This window comes from Octopus bimaculoides, chromosome 4 (genome assembly GCF_046866305.1).
Source record: "Octopus bimaculoides isolate indiv1 chromosome 4, ASM4686630v1, whole genome shotgun sequence".
Taxonomy (NCBI): domain Eukaryota; kingdom Metazoa; phylum Mollusca; class Cephalopoda; order Octopoda; family Octopodidae; genus Octopus; species Octopus bimaculoides.
Genome location: NC_142931.1, coordinates 21,614,220 through 21,632,646, shown reverse-complemented (window position 1 = coordinate 21,632,646; position 18,427 = coordinate 21,614,220). Strand labels below are relative to the sequence as shown.

The 18,427-nt window shown below is 36.5% G+C and overlaps 1 protein-coding gene across 30 annotated transcripts in view; it reads left to right on the top strand.

The window, feature by feature from the left end:
• The window catches only part of LOC106876309 (putative FERM domain-containing protein FRMD8P1), a 154,291-nt gene that overhangs the window by 122,965 nt on the left and 12,899 nt on the right, over positions 1-18,427 (top strand). For all 30 annotated transcript variants that reach the window (XR_016241392.1, XR_016241398.1, XR_016241396.1 and 27 more), the window contains 6 exons: positions 5,863-5,937; positions 10,209-10,385; positions 12,256-12,357; positions 13,378-13,436; positions 15,330-15,496; positions 17,097-17,300. Coding sequence is in view for 11 of the 30 variants with exons in the window: in XM_089350473.1 (XP_089206599.1) it covers positions 5,863-5,937; positions 10,209-10,385; positions 12,256-12,357; positions 13,378-13,436; positions 15,330-15,496; positions 17,097-17,300 (784 nt within the window). In the remaining 19 variants the exon portion in view is untranslated. The remainder of the gene's footprint in view (positions 1-5,862; positions 5,938-10,208; positions 10,386-12,255; positions 12,358-13,377; positions 13,437-15,329; positions 15,497-17,096; positions 17,301-18,427) is intronic.

Sequence of the window (18,427 nt, the reverse complement as noted above, 5' to 3'; positions counted from 1 at the left end):
AAGCAACTATCTTTTTATCTATCTAGGTTTATTATACTGCTGCTCTCTGCTCTTCCTATATTCACCCTGACTTTGAGAGATTTCTTCCACTTCACCCCCCCCCCTACTGACATTTGCCATTGACCACACTGCTACCCTGGTACATCATTCACTATATTAACCTTTACCCGCCACCATCTCTAACCGCCTGTCACTCTCTACTTACACCGTTATGAACTTGTCCATCCCCACTCCTGAGCTTTAGTCCATATTTTCTTTCACACTCACCTTCATGTACCTGGAGAATATGCTCTTACACCTAACCACCAACGTCTTTATCTACTCCCACTCACTCCTATATAATGTAAGAAGCTTCTGTGGAGATCTCTCTAATGCTAGTGTCACAAAAAAAAATGTCCCCAGTAAATTTTATAGTCGTTGCTGTTAGAGAGGGCATCCAGTAGCAGAAACCATGCCAAAGCAGACATTGGAGTTCAACACAGTTCTCCAGCTCATTGGATCCTGTCAAATCACTCAATCCATTCTAGCATGGAAAGCAGATATTAAATGATGATAATGATCATCATCATTTAACACCCGCTGAGTGGTTGGCGTTAGGAAGGGCATCCAGCTGTAGAAACTCTGCCAAATCAGACTGGAGCCTGGTGTTGCCATCCGGTTTCACCAGTCCTCAGTCAAATCGTCCAACCCATGCTAGCATGGAAAGCGGACGTTAAACGATGATGATGATGATGATAGATATATATATATATATATATATATATACATGCAGGAAAAATAATCTAGAATCTTTGTCAAGTACTGGATCAATCCCAGAATCTAATCAGTTTGTTCCAGTCACGAGGCCAAACATCCCTAAAAATTTCATCTGAATCCATCCAGCAGGTCTTGAGATATCTTGTCCACGGACAAATAAACAATCAAATACGTCTGAAAACAATGCCCCCACCTTCGTTAAGGCAGAGGTAATAAAACATGTTTCCAAATTACCTGGGTGGGTGGGTGGTTGAGAGGAAGGAATATAATTTTACATGACTAATAGTAACAGCATAAACACCTATGACAACTAGTTCCTGTTATACTAAAATAAGTTTCTGATTCATTCTTTTTCTTTATAGATATTTCTGAGTCATTTTTACCATCTTATTAGTTACTGTTAGATAATATTGAGAGAATTATTTATTTTTAAATCTTTGTTTTTGTTTTTTTGTGCTCAAATGTCATGTTTTATTTATATCATTGTTTTTGGGGTGTTTTTGTGTATGTTTTTTTTTTTTATAATCAAAGATAATTTGCTCTAGAAATAATTGACATTTGTGTGGAAATCATAGGTAATCTTCTCCAATAGATTACAAAAAATAACATGTTTTATGTGGATCAGTTTACTTATACATTTTAAAATTTATTTTACTAATTGATACTTATGATGTAATTTTGGCTGAATCGTTAGCACACCGTGCAAACTGCATTGTGGAATTTCGCCTCTGCCAAGGTTGACTTTACCTTTCATCCTTCCGGGGTCTATAAAATAAGTAGCAATTGAGCACCAGAGTCGATGTAATCGACTATCCCTCTTCCCCAAATTTCAGGCCTTGTGCTTATATTAAAAAGGATTATTATTATTGTTACTATTAACACACAGGACAAAATGCTTAGCAGCATTTCATTTGTCTTTACATTCTGAGGTCAACTTTGCCTTTCAGTCTTTTGGGTCGATAAAATAAGTACTAATTGAATACGGGGATCAATGTAATTGAGTGGCCCCCGTCCCCTAAAATGTCAGGTCTTGTGCCTATAGTAGAAAGGGTTATTAGCATTCTGGACAAAATGCTTAAATTTCTGGCCTTGTCCCTTAATTAGAAACTAATTATTTAAAATGGCAGTGGATTGACTGAATTGCTAAGAGCATTGGTTAAATACCTTTGCTGTCTTTGTTGAAGTTCTTTGCATTCAGAGTTCAAATCCTGCTGCAGCAGGTTCTTTTATTTTATTTTCACTATATATTCTTTCTTGATTATTATTCATTTCCATACATTTTCAAAGTTTTTCAATTTAGGTGTTGGCATAAAAAAGAAAAAAATTCTATAGATTTTGTGTGTATCTTGTGATGCAAGTTTGTGTTAGATATATAATTGTTTCTTAGGCACAAGGGTGTAGGGGATTCTGAATAGAGATAGCGCGTTTGTTATCTGACTGCTGCACCTTGCCAGGGATGGTCAGGTGGACAGGCATCACTGGTTCTCATTCAACTCCTAATTTCTCACTTGATGTTTCCTAGAACCACACGCCAGTACCCCACTTTTGCTGTTAGGCTAATCCAAGTGATGAGGCAGTGTTAACACTGCACCTGTAGGTGAAAATCTTCAAGTAAGTCTTCCCAAAGAGTGACTGGCCAGGGCAGAGAAACCTGCTTAAGTCAATGGCTAAGTGTTTGGGGCTAACCCAAGTGATGAAGCGGTGTTAAACTGCACCAGTAGGTGAAAGACTTCAAGTAAGTCTTCCCAAAGAGTGACTGGCCAGGGCAGAGGAACCTGTTTGGGTCAATGGCTAAGTGTTTGGGGCCTTGGCATGTCTTTGGTAGAAACGTACAGTTGTGGCTAACAACCTGGGGAGGAATGAGCACTACCAAGCTAACTTGCCAATAAATTCATGATGGTAACAACCAGACCAGAACCCCTACTGGATCAGTTGTTGCTCAGGTTAACATCAAAGACTGGGCAGGCCTCAATTTTGCTGACTCACAGAAGACTGAATGAAGTCTGGTAGCGATATCATCAACGGATGCCCCAAGGACCATGCAGTCAAGGGATAGAAAAGGGGAAGAGGAGGAAGGTACAAAGCTAGAAATTAGGGGTATGGTATTTGTTGATACCATTAACTCCAGTACTTGATGACTACTCTGAAAGGATAAAATGCATGTTGAGCTCAGAGGGATTTGAACTCAGAACATAACGAACCAGAAGATATACCACAAAGCATTTTTTTCCAAAGCTCTAGTAATTCTGCCAGCTCACAGCCTTTGTGTTGGATATATAATACACATTAATTGTATATGTCTAACACTTCTTGATATTTGGAGCTCATGCTATGATTTTTTCCTGTAAACATAAGCCTCACTTTGATATGAAAAAGAGCAACAGGTTCATAGATGTCAGTGGGTATGTTACTCAAATTAAATTGTCTATTAACATTTACTTCTATGTATATTGTTCTTTGATTCATCATTCTATAGTAGTAGTAGTTGTGTATTTTGATGGATGTGAGCTGCATAAACAGACCATTCTTTCTTTCTTTTTTATTGGGAATTAATCTGTTGAGAAGATACTACTTCTCACTCACATACTTTTTAAAGTAAAAATGCTTCATACTATAATATAAATTCTTCATACTACATCACTGTTCATAAAACCTGGGTCAACAAGTGTTATTTTTATTGTTTGTATTGTAGGTCATGGTCGATGAATTTTGTTGTATAGCATTGCTTGTACGCTGTTCATATTTGGTTGCATAATTGTGCAGATATTGCCGTGTGGTTAAGGTTGGTGCTATTGCATGGCACCTTGGGCAAGTGATTTTTACTGCAGATGCACTGAGTGGAATTTAGTTGACAAATACTGTGTAGAAAGTTCTTATGTGTAGTGTGTTGGTGTAGACTGGTGTCAAGCTGTGTCTCTTTATGTCAATAAACAGATATCAGTGAAATAAGATATATTTCAATACCAGAGCAAAATAAGTACTTGGGGGTGAATATGATAAACTAAAACCCTTGAAAGGGATTCTAATGACTGAAACTTTGTAACATGTAGGGTTTGTTTATAACAAATCATGATTTGTTTATTTGTTTCACCTCTTTGTGTTCTGAGTTCATATCCTACCAAAGCCTGCTTGTGGTGGGTAGGGGGAACTAAATCTGTTGCTCTGTTTAACACCATCAACCGGTTTTTGGATGCTTTTAGCAGAACCTATCTGTTGGCAAGCCAGATTCAAGCCAAGTCTTTGGTTTGAGAAAATCATCCTTCACTCACAGCAGATTTATAGACCCTAAAAAAGGATATGGGTACTTCTCTCTCTCTGTACTAAAAAGAATTTCTAAAAAGAGACCAGGAAGACAAAATATTTACTAGGAATATGTCTATCTACTTGGTTTGTTAATGTTATTCTTGGACATTGTGATGTTAGATTTAATTCATTTTTGTTTTAAGGCTCACTCATAAATGACATCCATGTTGTCATTTATCCTGTTTCTCTGTAATTCAGCCAATATCTCTCACTAGAAAAATAGTAAAATGGTTCTGAGATGGTTATGGATGGCCAGGTTATGAAATTAGTGGAATGGTTCCAAGATGGTTAAGTATAGCCAAGTTAGAAAACTTTGAATGATTCCAAGATTCTTAAGGATGGTTAAGTTAGAAAACTAATGGAATTGTTTCAAGATGATTGAGGGTAGTCAGGGCTAGAAAAATGTATCTGAAGTAATTCATTCCTATTACATATTATTTAAAGAGAAAAGGATTGGCTATATTCTCCTACAATGTGCATTTAGTATAGAAGTACATGGTTTAAAACCTTACTACGCCAATGTCATGTGTCTTTAAACAATTTGTGTGGCTGAAGTTCTGTTCCTTACTCCATTATCTGTTTAAAATGAGTATGTACCTTTGCTGACCACACCTAATTCCCCTACATGCAACTGCTCAAGCCTCAAAGGCTGTGGTTTATAGATACCCATCACATCACCTGATTGTATCCTTAGAAACTATGCATGTTTAATAGCTAATGATTTCAAGGGAATGTTCACACAACATATATATTACTTAATGTGCATGGAAAAACTCAACCTCCCTATCTTGCTTCATCTGGAAACTCTGGGACCAAAGAAACCACTTCCCTAGAATCACATGGAGCATCCTTGACATGGCTCCTTCTACCTCACTTTACCTGAAGCTCATAATTGCTAACTTTGCCTCTGTGAAAAGCTGCATATGTTGCAACAATCTGCATGCATCAGCAGGGAAGCTGATCTGTTGTTTTGGTTCCATCAAAGAAACACCCTACCAGTTAATTTCAAATCGTTAGCTACTAATACTCCAAAACCACCGCTTTAACTCTATCTGGTCCATGTACAAATACTTGGTAGACAACCTCTGTATACTCATAGTCCAATAGAAGCAGACCATGTAACCTGAAATTTCAGGCACAGGCACATATTTCTGGCTGATGCAACTGGGCACAAGCACACATGCATACAGAGTGTACTAGCCAAGACAGAAATCCTCAAGTATGACCTGACAAAGTAACAGATAAAATATCCAATTAATAGGTCACATAGAATCAAAGTAGCTGAGTAGATGTAGCACATTATTTTCATCTCAAAAGTCACAAGTTCAAATCCACTACAAGGGATTTTAATCATTGTATTTTATTTTCTGGTTATACACAGAATTCTATGTACTTTAAACCGGCCATATCAGGCCCAGATATTCTACATGTTTTATATTCAAACTGGCGATATCTAGCCTCTCACACCTACATTGACATTCTAAAAATAAACAATCACATCATTGAAACCTCAAAGCTATAAGATAATGCATGATTAATTCAAAACAATTTGAGTGAAAAAGTATTACATTTAACAGAGTAATCTGAACACTAAAAGGTTAATTCTATTTGCACCTCAAACAGGTGTATCAAATCACCTGAATTTGATACCTACATTGCCTCAGTCTCTCTGTCTGTTGTCTCATGATTTTGTAGTCCATCATAAGCACTTCATCCTTTGTTTTTGATCATAGGTCTCCCTATGTTTAACAACAATAAAAACAGCAACACTTTTATCTCCTTTCTTTTCTTTTCTTTTTCCAGCTTGCATATCAGATACTTCCACCAGTGGAATGGCAATCTTAGGAGGGCCATTACAAGCATCCAGTGGGCCAAAAGGTGAGTAGGACATTCTTACCATAAAACCTATTCTTTTATTTGTTCCAGTCATTTAACAGTGGCCATGTTGGAGCACCGCCTTTAGTTGAACAAATCGATCCCAGGACTTATTCTTTGTAACCCTAGTACTTATTCTATCGGTCTCTTTTGTCAAACTGCTAAGTTGTGGGGACATAAACACACCAACACCAGTTGTCAATGGATGTGGGGGTGGGGAACAAATGCAGACACAAATACATACAATCATACATACATACAATCATACATACATACAAGAATACATACATACAAGCATACATACATACAATGGGCTTCTTTTAGTTTCTTCCTATCAAATCCACTCACAAGGCTTTGGTTGGCCCAAGGCTATAGTAGTATATCATTATTTTTATTTATTTATTTATTAACTAATTTATATAGTTTTTTTAATAATTTATTTATTTATTTATTATTACTTTTACTAAGATGGAAAGCTGGCAGATTTGTTAGCACACTGGTCAAACTGCTTAGCAGCATTTCTTCTTCCACCTTTACGTTCTGCGTTCAAATTCTGCTATGGTTGACTTTGCCTTTCATCTTTCTTAGTTAATTAAATAAGTACCAGTTGAGTCCTGGTGTTAATGTGATTGACTTACCCCACCACCCCCCTATAAACATTTTTCAGGTCTTGTGCTTATAACAGAAAAGGTTATTATTATTATTATTTTTTTTTTTCTTTCTTCAAATTTTCTTCCATTTCTTGCTGAGTGTTTTCCGTACACCTAGGGCAGAGAAGCTCATTGTATGCATTCCCAGATTACACATGCAAATTCACAGGTAAAATATGTATTTAAAAAAATTAATAAATAAATAAATTCATGAATGGATGTTGTTTTCACAGCGATAATGCTCTTCTCAGTACACGAGTCATTCCAGTTAACACTTATTATTATTATTATTATTATTATTATTAAGGCAGCAAGCTGGCAGAATTGTTAGCACGCCAGACAAAATGGTTAGTGGCATTTCATTTGTCTTTATGGTTTTAATTCAAATTAAAATGAAAAAAAAATAACTGACACACAATTATAAACACAGTTATATTTTGACAAATACAAAAGAAACTAGTAAAAACACTAGCTCAAATAATAACAAAAGCCTTACCACAACCACCACCAACAACAACATCAACAACAACTCCTCTTTTGCTATCATTGCAAGCCAAAAGGAAATGCTAGAGAGCAATTAAATACATGAAAAGGCAAAATAGCATTGAAATGGTATGTCACAAAAGAGCATATCTCCTTATCGATAGAATTTATGCAGGAAAGAGGAAGGTGACTTACTTCTGGTTTTTAAACATCTGAGAACTTTTCCATATGCATTAAAAAGAGGAGTAGGAAAGTACCTTGGTTGATGTGTAACAGGATGTCTGTTCCATTAACTATGTCAGAGCAAATGTGAGTGTGCAATTGGTTTTTAAGATTGAGAATCTGAAAAGGAGACCAACAGAGCTGGCACAGTACATTTATGATTACAGGCTGGTGCTGCAGTGCATGAAATTCAAGAGTACAAGGATCGTGGCCCAAGATATTATTATGGATATTGACCTTTGGTTTGCTGTCAGTTTTATGCAACATTATAAGCTGATCATTGTTGTTACTATTGTCAGTATATTGGGTATTGGGTAAATTGCATCTAATGGTGGTTGGTGTTCGGAAGGGCATCCAACTGTAAAAACCTTGCCAAAACTGACCTTGTCTGTACTTGGGCCACATAAAAAGCACTACTGACCTTGCCTGTGCTTGTGCCACGTTAAAAGCACTAAGTCCATTCTGCTAAGTGGTTGGTGTTAGAAGGGCATCCAGCTGTAAAAATCCTGCCTAAACAGTTACAGAGGTCTGGTGTAGGCTTCTGACTTGGACGGCTCTTGTGAAACCGTCCCACCCATGCTAGCATGGAAGGAAGACGTTAAATGATGATGATGGTGAAGCTCCAGCTCATGGGTTCAGAAGTTTGTGATGGGGAAATGGAGTTAGTCCTTAGTCACCTTACTCCCAGCTTCCACTTTGGCATAGCATGACATGGTCAAGAAGTAGATGTTTGTTATGTGGCTAAGGTATACAGGATTTAGAGGAGGGCTGGTCCTAAACATGTCACACAGACTCGCTGATGTGTGGGCATGCACTGATGCCATGTCAACCAATCCCCCATCTAGGTTCAGGAGAGCAGAAGACCAGCTGAGTAAACAGTAAATAAATGAACGAAAGACAGTAAGAAATTATTGCCTGGTCTTTCCCAAGAAAAATCATGAATCTTCCATCTTTGATTAGGTCCATGATTGCTAATGCCTGTAGATATGGCCCTGGAAGAGAGAGAGGAACTGGTAGAATCAGAGCCTCAGAAAAACTGCTTTGTAATATTTGTTCTGGCTCTGTACAGCCTGAGTTCAAATCCTGTCATGGTCAACTTAGCCTTTCATGCTTTTGAAGTTGATAGAATAGGTACCAGTCATGTAATTACTTGGTGGCATTTCTTCTGGCTCATTACATCCTAAATTCATATTCTGCCAAAGTTAACTTTGTCTTCCATCCTTTTGGGATTGATAAATTAAGTACCAGACAAGTACTGAGGTTGATGTAATCAATTTCCCCTTCTCCTCAAAACTTCAGGACATGTGCCTATAGTCAAAAAAACTATTACTGAGTGGATGGCAGAAGTAGTAGAGTGGTGGACACAATTCTTTATGGTATTTGGTTACTTCACTTTACGTTTTGAGTTCAATTCCTGCCAATATCAACTTTGCTTTTCATCCCTTTGTGTGTGTGTGTGTGTGGAGAGAGTTGATAAATCAAAAAGCCAATTGGACTATCAGGGACTAATATTAAAAACATTACTTCTCACCTACAATTAATAATATTTGAGGTTACATGCTGCTGTTATAAATTGTTATTGTTTAATGGATGTGCTATTAATACCTGTCATCAATACTTGTGTGCATCTTTTACCAATCTGTACATCAACAAAAAAAATAATAAAAGCACCAATAAACCACCGAGTTAAATAAAAATACCTTGTATTATTTTTGTGTCGCTCAAATTCCACAGACACTCCCTTGTCATGCTTGACATCGTAAATGTTACTAACCAGTTGATTGACTCATTGGAAACCTAGTGAATGACTGCTATTGTTTACAAAATGCATGATTTTTGAAACCTCATCATAAGTACAGGCTGGGCTGTGTGGTTAAGAAGCTCATTTTGTAACCACTCGATTGCATGACGCCTTAGGCAAGTGTCTTCTGTAGCCTCAGGCTGACCAATGCTTTGTGAGTGAATTTTATAAATAGAAACTGTGTGGAATCCTGTCATGTGTTTGTGTGTGTTTGTGATCTCCCTACCCTCCACTACCACCACATGATAACCAGTGATGGTTTGTTTACATCCCCATTACTTAACAGTTTGTCAAAAGAAACTGTTGTTGTTTGTTCCTTCTTGAGCCATGCCTGGCTCATAAGAGACTGTTTTCTGGTTTTATTGGCATATAGGTTCCCCACCTGGACGGGACACAGGTCAGCTGCTAGATGTAGAAGGAAAGAGCAAGAGAAAGTTGTGGTGAAAGGGTCAGCAGAAGTTCACCCTTACCTTTCTGCCAGAGCTGCGTGGGGCTTTAGGTGTTTCGCTCATAAACACACACATCACCCGGTTTGAGATTCGAACCCGCGATCCCTCGACTGCTGCTCTAACCACTAGGCCATGTGCCTCCACATACTGATGAAAGTACTGGTGTCTAATGATTCTTTCCTGCAAAAGGTTGTAAACTTGCGTCTGCAGTATAAAGTAGTGAGTGGAACAAGGGAGCTAACTTAAGTCTGTTTAATATTTGAGTTAATTATTTCTGGTACTCGTCATGCTAGAAGTTAATTTTCACTTCTCTTCATTCATGTCAGTAAAATAAAATATTAGTAATTTATTAGGGTCCAACCATAACTGTCGGAATAACCATTAAGGCACCAGTTTTAATGTGATCTAGATAATAATATCACTGCTAGAATATATTTCTTTTCCAGTTAGACATTAAGGATTATTGAGTTCAGTATTGAAAGCTGATGAAACCTTTGTGGTTCAATGTCCGTTTTATAGAATAATGTTGATAGTCTATGAACTTTTAATCTTTTAGTCTGTAGGCTGGCACCCTAACTAGGATTTTGAAGGAAGAGGGTAATTAAAACTTTTATTAAGAGAATAAAATTTCTATATTTTCTACCATATTTATCCAATGATCAAATTTAGTTTCAGATGTTTTAGAGCTCTGTATTTACCTCAGAGACCAGACTGTCATCCCATTGAAAGTAAATAATGGTCAACAAGCACAAACTGAAGATCTATTCAGGATTGTCCAAGAGGAACAGAAACTTCCCCCAGAAGCTGCGAATGTTTTCTCTTTGTGGTTAGTGTCCCCATCACTTGGTAAGTATTTGTTGGATCTTTCTTTTGTCCCTTTTGCTTGTTAAATCTCTGTTTGTAGCTGGTGTTCTCATTAGTTTGGTAATGTCTGTAGTTCTTCTCTTGAAAACTTAGTAAATAAGAGATTGCGTCTCCTTTACTTGTTAAAAAAACAAAAAAAAACATCACTTTATTTATTGGTGTCTCTGATAATTAGAAAGAGAAAGACAAATAAGTAATGGGACCATAGCAACAAACACACTTGGTAAATGTGTTTCAAAAGCTGGTTTGTCTCTCTATGTTGCTCTAGTTATTTATTGTTGTCACAAGCTGTACTTCATGTTGCAACTTCTTATGACTTTCTGAGGTCCAGCAACTGCAGATTTCTGTAGGTGCTTTATGCACAACTCCATGCTTAAACCACTTGAATCATTCAACCTTTGATAACTCAATATTATTTCCATGATCTTCTGCTGACTTCCTGAATTGTTCCTTTTGTAAGAGTTGAGTCTTTCCTCCGGCACCATATAAAGAAAGGAATGCTGTCATGTTGTTGATGGTTTTTCTTATTTCTAGTAGTGTGTCAGTGTGGTTGCTGTTCTTTATTATTTAGAGATCTAAAGATCATTATTGTTAGAGACTTCATTAGGACAGTGGCTTAACAGAATTGTTAGTGTCTGACAAAATATCTTGCAGCATTTGTTCCGCATCTTTAATTCATAGTTTAAATTCTGCTGAAGCCAACCTTGCCTTTCATCTTTCAGAATCAATAAAATAAGGACCAGTCAACGACTGTGGTAAATTTAAGTGACTGTACCCTTCCCCACAAAATTTCAGACTTTGCTCCCATGGTAGAAACTATTATTAGGATTTTCGAATCATATTAGAGTCTCTTTAAATGTTTTCAGTATGATTCTTCATGGTACAATAAATCAATTGCCTGCAAAACATACCAGAATTTTTTGAATATTAATGTGAAAACTGCTTGAGTAAATATCTCAGAGTAATGGTTACCTAGTGAGGGAATTCCATCAATATCTCAGAAGATGTGCAGAGGATAAGTCAATAACGATGTGACGAAATGTTTTTATATTGTGGCAAACTTGATAAAAAATGATGATGGCAGGTTGTTAAAATTTAAGTGAATAGTGATTGCCGTTCCTGAGTTAGGAGTTTAATGAGAATAAACCACATTGTGGTATCTTAGGCAGAGATTTACAAGTAAGAATATTTTCTCTCTTTAAAGGAACAATAGTTTCATAGACATGGTAGAGCACTGGAAAAATTTATTCTAGAGAATTTAGTATTTGATGGTGAAGGAAAAACATAATGCAACACGTGCTCATATTGCACATTGTTTTGGGTGCAGCCTTCAAAGGCTTCTAGAGGGTGTGTATCATTCAGTAATTTCCTATTGCTAAGCACTCTTGCCAGGTTATAAAATGCAGGTGACATTCATCTGCCTTTTAAGTGTTCAATGTGTTTGACTTGGCTTTTCATCTTTCTGGATTCAATTAAAATTAGGGTGTAATTTTACTGAACTAATTGTTTTTTTTATTTGGTCAATCAGTGTTTTGTCTGTTTTTTTTTTTTTAATTACTGACCTCAGTTGATTCTTGTTCACTATTGAAACTTATGAATATTTTACTATTTGTCTCCATTGTAAATTGAATGAAATGTTTGTTACGTGGATAAAAAAGATGTTTTTAATAAATGTCAATAATCTAAATTTTGTTCATATTGCTTTCAGGATTCTTTCTCATATTGCCTGCGACAGTTTATTTTACATAAATATTCATGAACTATAATATTCCGCAAACTTTCAAGTTTAAAGTTTTCAATTCATTAATGATTTATTTATGTTTTTTTTATTTTACTACCACTTAAATCCTAGAACTTCGCTTAAAGAAAAATCACCGTCCTTACTACCTTGTTCAACAATGGCAAGAGCTGTGTAAACTGTATACTGACCAGAAAGCAGAATATAAGTTGAGAGGTGAGCGAATATTGGTTTTTCATATATTTATTAACTTATTTATTATTTGACACTATGGTTAATTATAAAATCCAAAGTTCTGTTACCAAATCTCTTAATTCATATTGTCCCAATAAAAATATGTGAACCCCCATTTTAAATCTAACAGTTCAAGCTTAACTATAGTCAAGGCTAGAAGATATGATGGGGCACATAAGTCTCATCGGTATGCATTAGTGTATTTTGGCAGCAGCTACATTCTCTAAATTTCAGAATGAAGGGATTACAGTCTTATATTTTTTAATGCTTTATTGATTACAGACAATTTGATAATAGAAAGTGATTTGATTTGGTGTTTCCTTTTAGTAATTTTCACAACTTCTGAAGCCAAATCTCCCTCAAATGTCAACTTATTTTCTGAAAATGGACAATGTAGTCATTCATCATCATCATCATCATCATCATCATCGTTTAACGTCTGCTTTCCATGCTAGCATGGGTTGGACGATTTGACTGAGGACTGGTGAACCAGATGACTGCACCAGGCTCCAATCTGATCTGGCAGAGTTTCTACAGCTGGATGCCCTTCCTAACGCCAACCACTCCGAGAGTGTAGTGGGTGCTTTTACGTGCCACCGGCACGAAGGCCAGTCAGGCGGTACTGGCAACGGCCACGCTCAAAATGGTGTATTTTACGTGCCACCTGCACAGGAGCCAGTCCAGCGACACTGGTAACGATCACGCTCAAATGGTGCTATTTACATGCCACTGGCGGATAATGTAAATATGAACTTACAAAAAGACTAGATGGTCATTGCTAGAATGGCTTTGATGATAGCTCAGTACTAAACAGCATTGTTTCTGAAAAAACAGCAAACCAATGAGAGAGCTTTTATGAGGTTGCTCAATCTGCTAGAAATAATGACTAAATCTCCTTTATACAACACCCTACAGTCTTAAAAGTAGAACAAACACATTGGATAATGTTGTCCTAGATATACTGTGTCAACAGCTACATTGTTTTTCTGTATTTCATTCCAGATACTCCATTGCTGATGTTACAAAGGAATGTGTTTTATTCAAAAGAAGAGGAAATGAAAGTAAGTTTAGTCAGCCATTCAAGAGTCTGGATTTTTCTGTGAATTTATTTCTACAAGTCATTTCCACATTTAAATCTACACTGAAATATTCACAACTCCCCATCCCCAGTCCATTTCTGTTTTTTTTTTTTTTTTTCTAACATTTAATTAGGATTGTTTTCCGTCCATACTTTGTGGCGAGGCTCATTTATAACCAACATGTGATGTCAAGACAAAAGTACACATACCCACCCATCCACACACACACACACACACTGTGTTTGTGTGTGTTATTTAAAACTGTTTGATTTGGTTCTATTCTACTTCGAGTTTCGCAGGCTCCTAATGGGAGCCTGATCAATCATTCCAGAAGCCTGAAGGTGTCAGGATCCCATTAGGGAGCCTGCGAAACTTAAAGTAACACGGAACTAAATCAAGCAGTTTTAAATGATACATGTAACCCCTACTAGATGTGTTGAGTGCCCCTTTTCTTTTGTTTGACCACTCGTGTGTGTGTGTGTATATATATATATATTCCAGTGGCCATCAGTTACTGCTACAACAAAAACTGTAATGCAACTTTCAGCTGACCAAATCTGTTATATGTATAAATTTACATCAAAATGTAAACTTCCATATAAAAGAAAGTCTGCTTGGCTCTTTGCATTGGTGATAACTGGCCAATAAGCACTGGTCAGCAATTTCTCAGCAACCTCTCCTTTGGAGCTTTATATAGTAAAGAAGAAAGTTATTGTAATAGAAAATGATTTACAAGAAGCTGATACCAACCAAGCATATTATTAACATGCTTACACCCTCTCTCTCTCTCTCTCTCTCTCTCTCATTCAGTGCACATGAACATATACCTACTCTCTCTTTCTTTCTAACTCCCACTCATTCTATCTCCCTTTAATCTCTGTAAAGTAACACACACACACACACACACACACATGCAAAAAGATGCATAGATACATATATTCACATTATAATAAACAAACGCATTTCATAATTTTTCTGCCTCTCTTAATTTGTGAGAAATATTTCTTGGAAGACTCAATGATCAAATTTTTTGACCTGAATATACATGTTGTTCTCTATTGGGTTGTCCTCTATTGGGTTGTCCTCTATTGGGTTGTCATGTCTGATACAAACTTCTTAACCTTGAATAAAACAAATTGCTGATTTTAATACATTGACTTTCTTCATGTCTACTTATCATATTCTTTTCTACTCTAAACACAAGGCCCAAAATTTTGGTGGAGGGGGCCAGTCGATTAGATCAGCCCCAGTACATAACTGGTACTTAATTTATCAACCCTGAAAGGATGAAATGCAAAGTTGACCTCGGTGGAATTTGAACTCAGGACGTAAAGTCTGACGAAATACCACTAAGCATTTCGCCCAGCGTGCTAATGTTTCTGCCAGCTCACCATCTTGTATTATCATATTAAGGATGGCTTTAAAAGCAACAAGAAAGAAGTAATCTGTGTAGTCTTGGCTCTGTTGTAAAGTTTACTTTTCTAAATAAATAATTTATACTTTTGTAATGCTGTTGGCATTTTCTTCCATTTTAAATGAATATTTATTCTACTTGAGTCTTTCTAAATCTCACACTTAATCACAGTATTATTGGGGAGCTTAAAGGTGGTAAGCTGGCAGAATTGTTAGCATATTGAACAAAATGCTTAGTGGCATTTCTTTTAGCTCTTTACATTCTTAGTTCAAATTCCACCAAGGAATTTCAGGGTTAATAAAATAAGCACCAGCTGAACACTGATGTTCATGTGATCAGCTTACACTCTTCCCTAAAATTCATGGTCATGTGCCAAAATAATTTGAAACCACTGTTTATAAAAAGACATTTTCTTGATAGTTATGTCTCTTATGTGTCTTTTTCTCTTATGTTTTGTATAGCTTAACGATGAAACCACATTGTCTCTTTTGTATCACGAAGCTCAATACAATGTGTTGGAAGGTCGGTATGTTGTTGATAAACTAGACTACGATGAGTTGGCTGCAATTCAATTTATCATAGAGGAGGGCAATCTCATAGGGGTCAAAGGTTTAACACAAAATCAAAGGTTGGTATGTTTTGATTGTATTAAGTTAAAAATCAATTTATTAAATATGTAACCATTACCAATGTGATAATTGTGTTTTATTTCAATGCTACATTGTGTTACTACACGATATATCTATAAATTTTTAACCAATATTTTGTGTAGTAGCTATATGTCAACAAATCTGTATAAATTCTATCCACAATGTCTTTGTGGGTAAAATAAGCTAGACTAGTTTCAGTCCTGCGTTGGGATGTCGTAAGTGACTAACTACCCTCTAATTGTCTACAGATACACTGCTTATAAACTTATTGTTACTAAGGGCTCAAGTAAATTGTTAAGCAGTCGAAGAGGATGGTCATCGATAAATCCCAATGCAAAGGTTGAAACTAGTCTGGTTGATCTCTTATTGTCTTTTTTGTGTCCATGAAGATATGTTTTATATAAAAGCAAAGTATTTACATGTGTCTGTTTCATAGTATTCGCAACAAAACATTCTCTTTTACTCTATAGCAAAACACTGTTAACACTAGCAATTTATAGATAAAACTGACTGTCAAAGATGTGTTATGTGCAAATTTGTTTCTCATTTACAGAAGCTCTTAGTAATAGTGGGTTTATAAGAAACAGTGTCTCCCTGAATAGTGAAAGAGGGTCAGTAATGAAATCTCAGCACAATATTGAAACTAATCTGGCTGATCCGGCTTTTCTATTCACAAAGTTATTGTATATAAAAGCAAGGTGTTTACATCTGTCTATACATACAGTATTCGCTAAAATCTATAAATATATTCCCCTTAACATTCATCATCATCATCGTCGTTTAACGTCCGCTTTCCATGCTAGCATGGGTTAGACGATTTGACTGAGGACTGGTGGACCAGGAGGCGACACCAGCCTCCAATCTGATTTGGCAGAGTTTCTACAGCTGGATGCCCTTCCTAATGCTAACCACTCAGAAAGTGTAGTGGGTGCTTTTACGTGCCACCGGTACGAAGGCCGGTCAGGTAGTACTGGCAACGGCCACGCTCGAAATGGTGTATTTTACGTGCCACCTGCACAGGAGCCAGTCCATCGGCACAGGCAACGATCTCGCTCGAATGTCTTTTCACGTGCCAGGAAGGCGACGTTGGTAACGATCACGCTGGTGCTATTTACATGCCACCGGCATGGAAGCCAGACAGCTGCTCTGGCAACGATCACACTCGGATGGTGGTCTTAGTGCTCCACATTGAATATGTAAAGAAAAAAATTACATTCTGGGGAATTTAAGATTGTTATGGACCCTTCTTGAAATATCAGAGCTCATTTCTTTTTACAGCACACAAACTTATATTATGAATTTTAATATGATGCCCCAGCATGTTAAAATTAAATAACTGAAATCAATTAGAGAAATATAATATTTACATATGTTCTGCTACACTTAAGACTCTATTTTTACTGAATGTTCTTTGATTAAATTAGATATTTAAGACTTCATTACCTCTAGCAGCTTGTCACAATGTGTTGTGTATTTAAGCATGGGAATAGATGTTCTTAAAGATGTTTTATATTACAATTGTTTTGTTATGTAATTGTGGTATGTAAGGCTTAAAGACATTCTGTATATCTGTTTTAGGCACAATTTGGAAAGATTTTACCCAGAATTCTTGTGCAAAAGACGATGGCAAATTCCTGGTCTCAAAAATTCATCTCGAAATGATATCGAAGTACGATTTGAAGAGGCAGTAGTACGAATTTCACAGGCTTTGCCAGAGCAGTACAGCAAAGTATCTCTTTATAAAATGTATTTACAGTTATTATGGAATACACCGTTCTATGGGTAAGTTATTTTCTTTTAATAAAAATTGCCCTCAGCTCAGTAATCTTCTGTTGCTCTCTCCATGGTGATAGGGAGCTTTGGATTTTAGGACTAGCAAGATGTGGATTTTTCCCATAAACATAATTGAAGGGAATAAAGTGAAGTGGAAGTAACTTGAACCAGGCGTCAAATCTGAATCTGAGAGCCTGACCATTTAGATCTTATGTTTTAACCTAATTATCTGTCTTCTATATGCCACGAATATCAATCAGATGTCCAGTGGCTGTCATACTCACTTGAACATCTAACCATTAATAAAAAACTTAAGGATGTGAAAGTTCAGTAAATCATCCAATGAGTCCAACTAAGTCCATAATTCTGTGGATTAAACTTTGGTTTCTGTACTGATACAGATATAGGTGTAACATCTTTAATTTGGGTAGAACAGGTGTCATTTGCAGATAACTTTACCTGGAAACACTTGGTGTCTACTATTCACCTTGATAAACTGAGGCAATATAGAACTCTGTATCTTATCCTGACACACAATGAAACACCTGTTCTAGGATAAAAACTTGTGCCTCTTCAGCTGATGATAATCTGGTAGTCTGTCCATTTGGTCCCTTCATCTCTAATGCTATTGAAACAAATAATGGGTTCTTAGATAATCACCATTTTTGTGTTTTTCCATCTTGCATGAAATGGTTGGATCCTCTCCAACAGTATCTCGCTTTCACATGTCTTCCTCATTCAAAGCCTTTGTTTCTCTACCATTGTACTTCATACACAATCATCAAATAATCTGTTCTTTGTTGCCAGTAGAGATCATAGCTCCTTGAATTTTTCCTGCCACATTCTCGGAACACCCACTCCCACTACTAATTATGTTATCAAGACACTGTCAATTACTGCTTATTATTCATGTATGTTTGCCACATACAATGTTTTCATACTCTATCAGCCTGCCTGAGGTCCATCCAATTGTTCCACTTGTTCTCCAGTAAGCCGACCGAAGCTTTGTGATTGAATTTGGTAGGCGGAAGTTACTGCTGTGTGTGTATATGTCTGTGTATGTGCTTGTGCCTCTCTCCGAAAGAGAGAGAGAGGGATATATATATATACATATATATTTAATCATATCAAAGGGA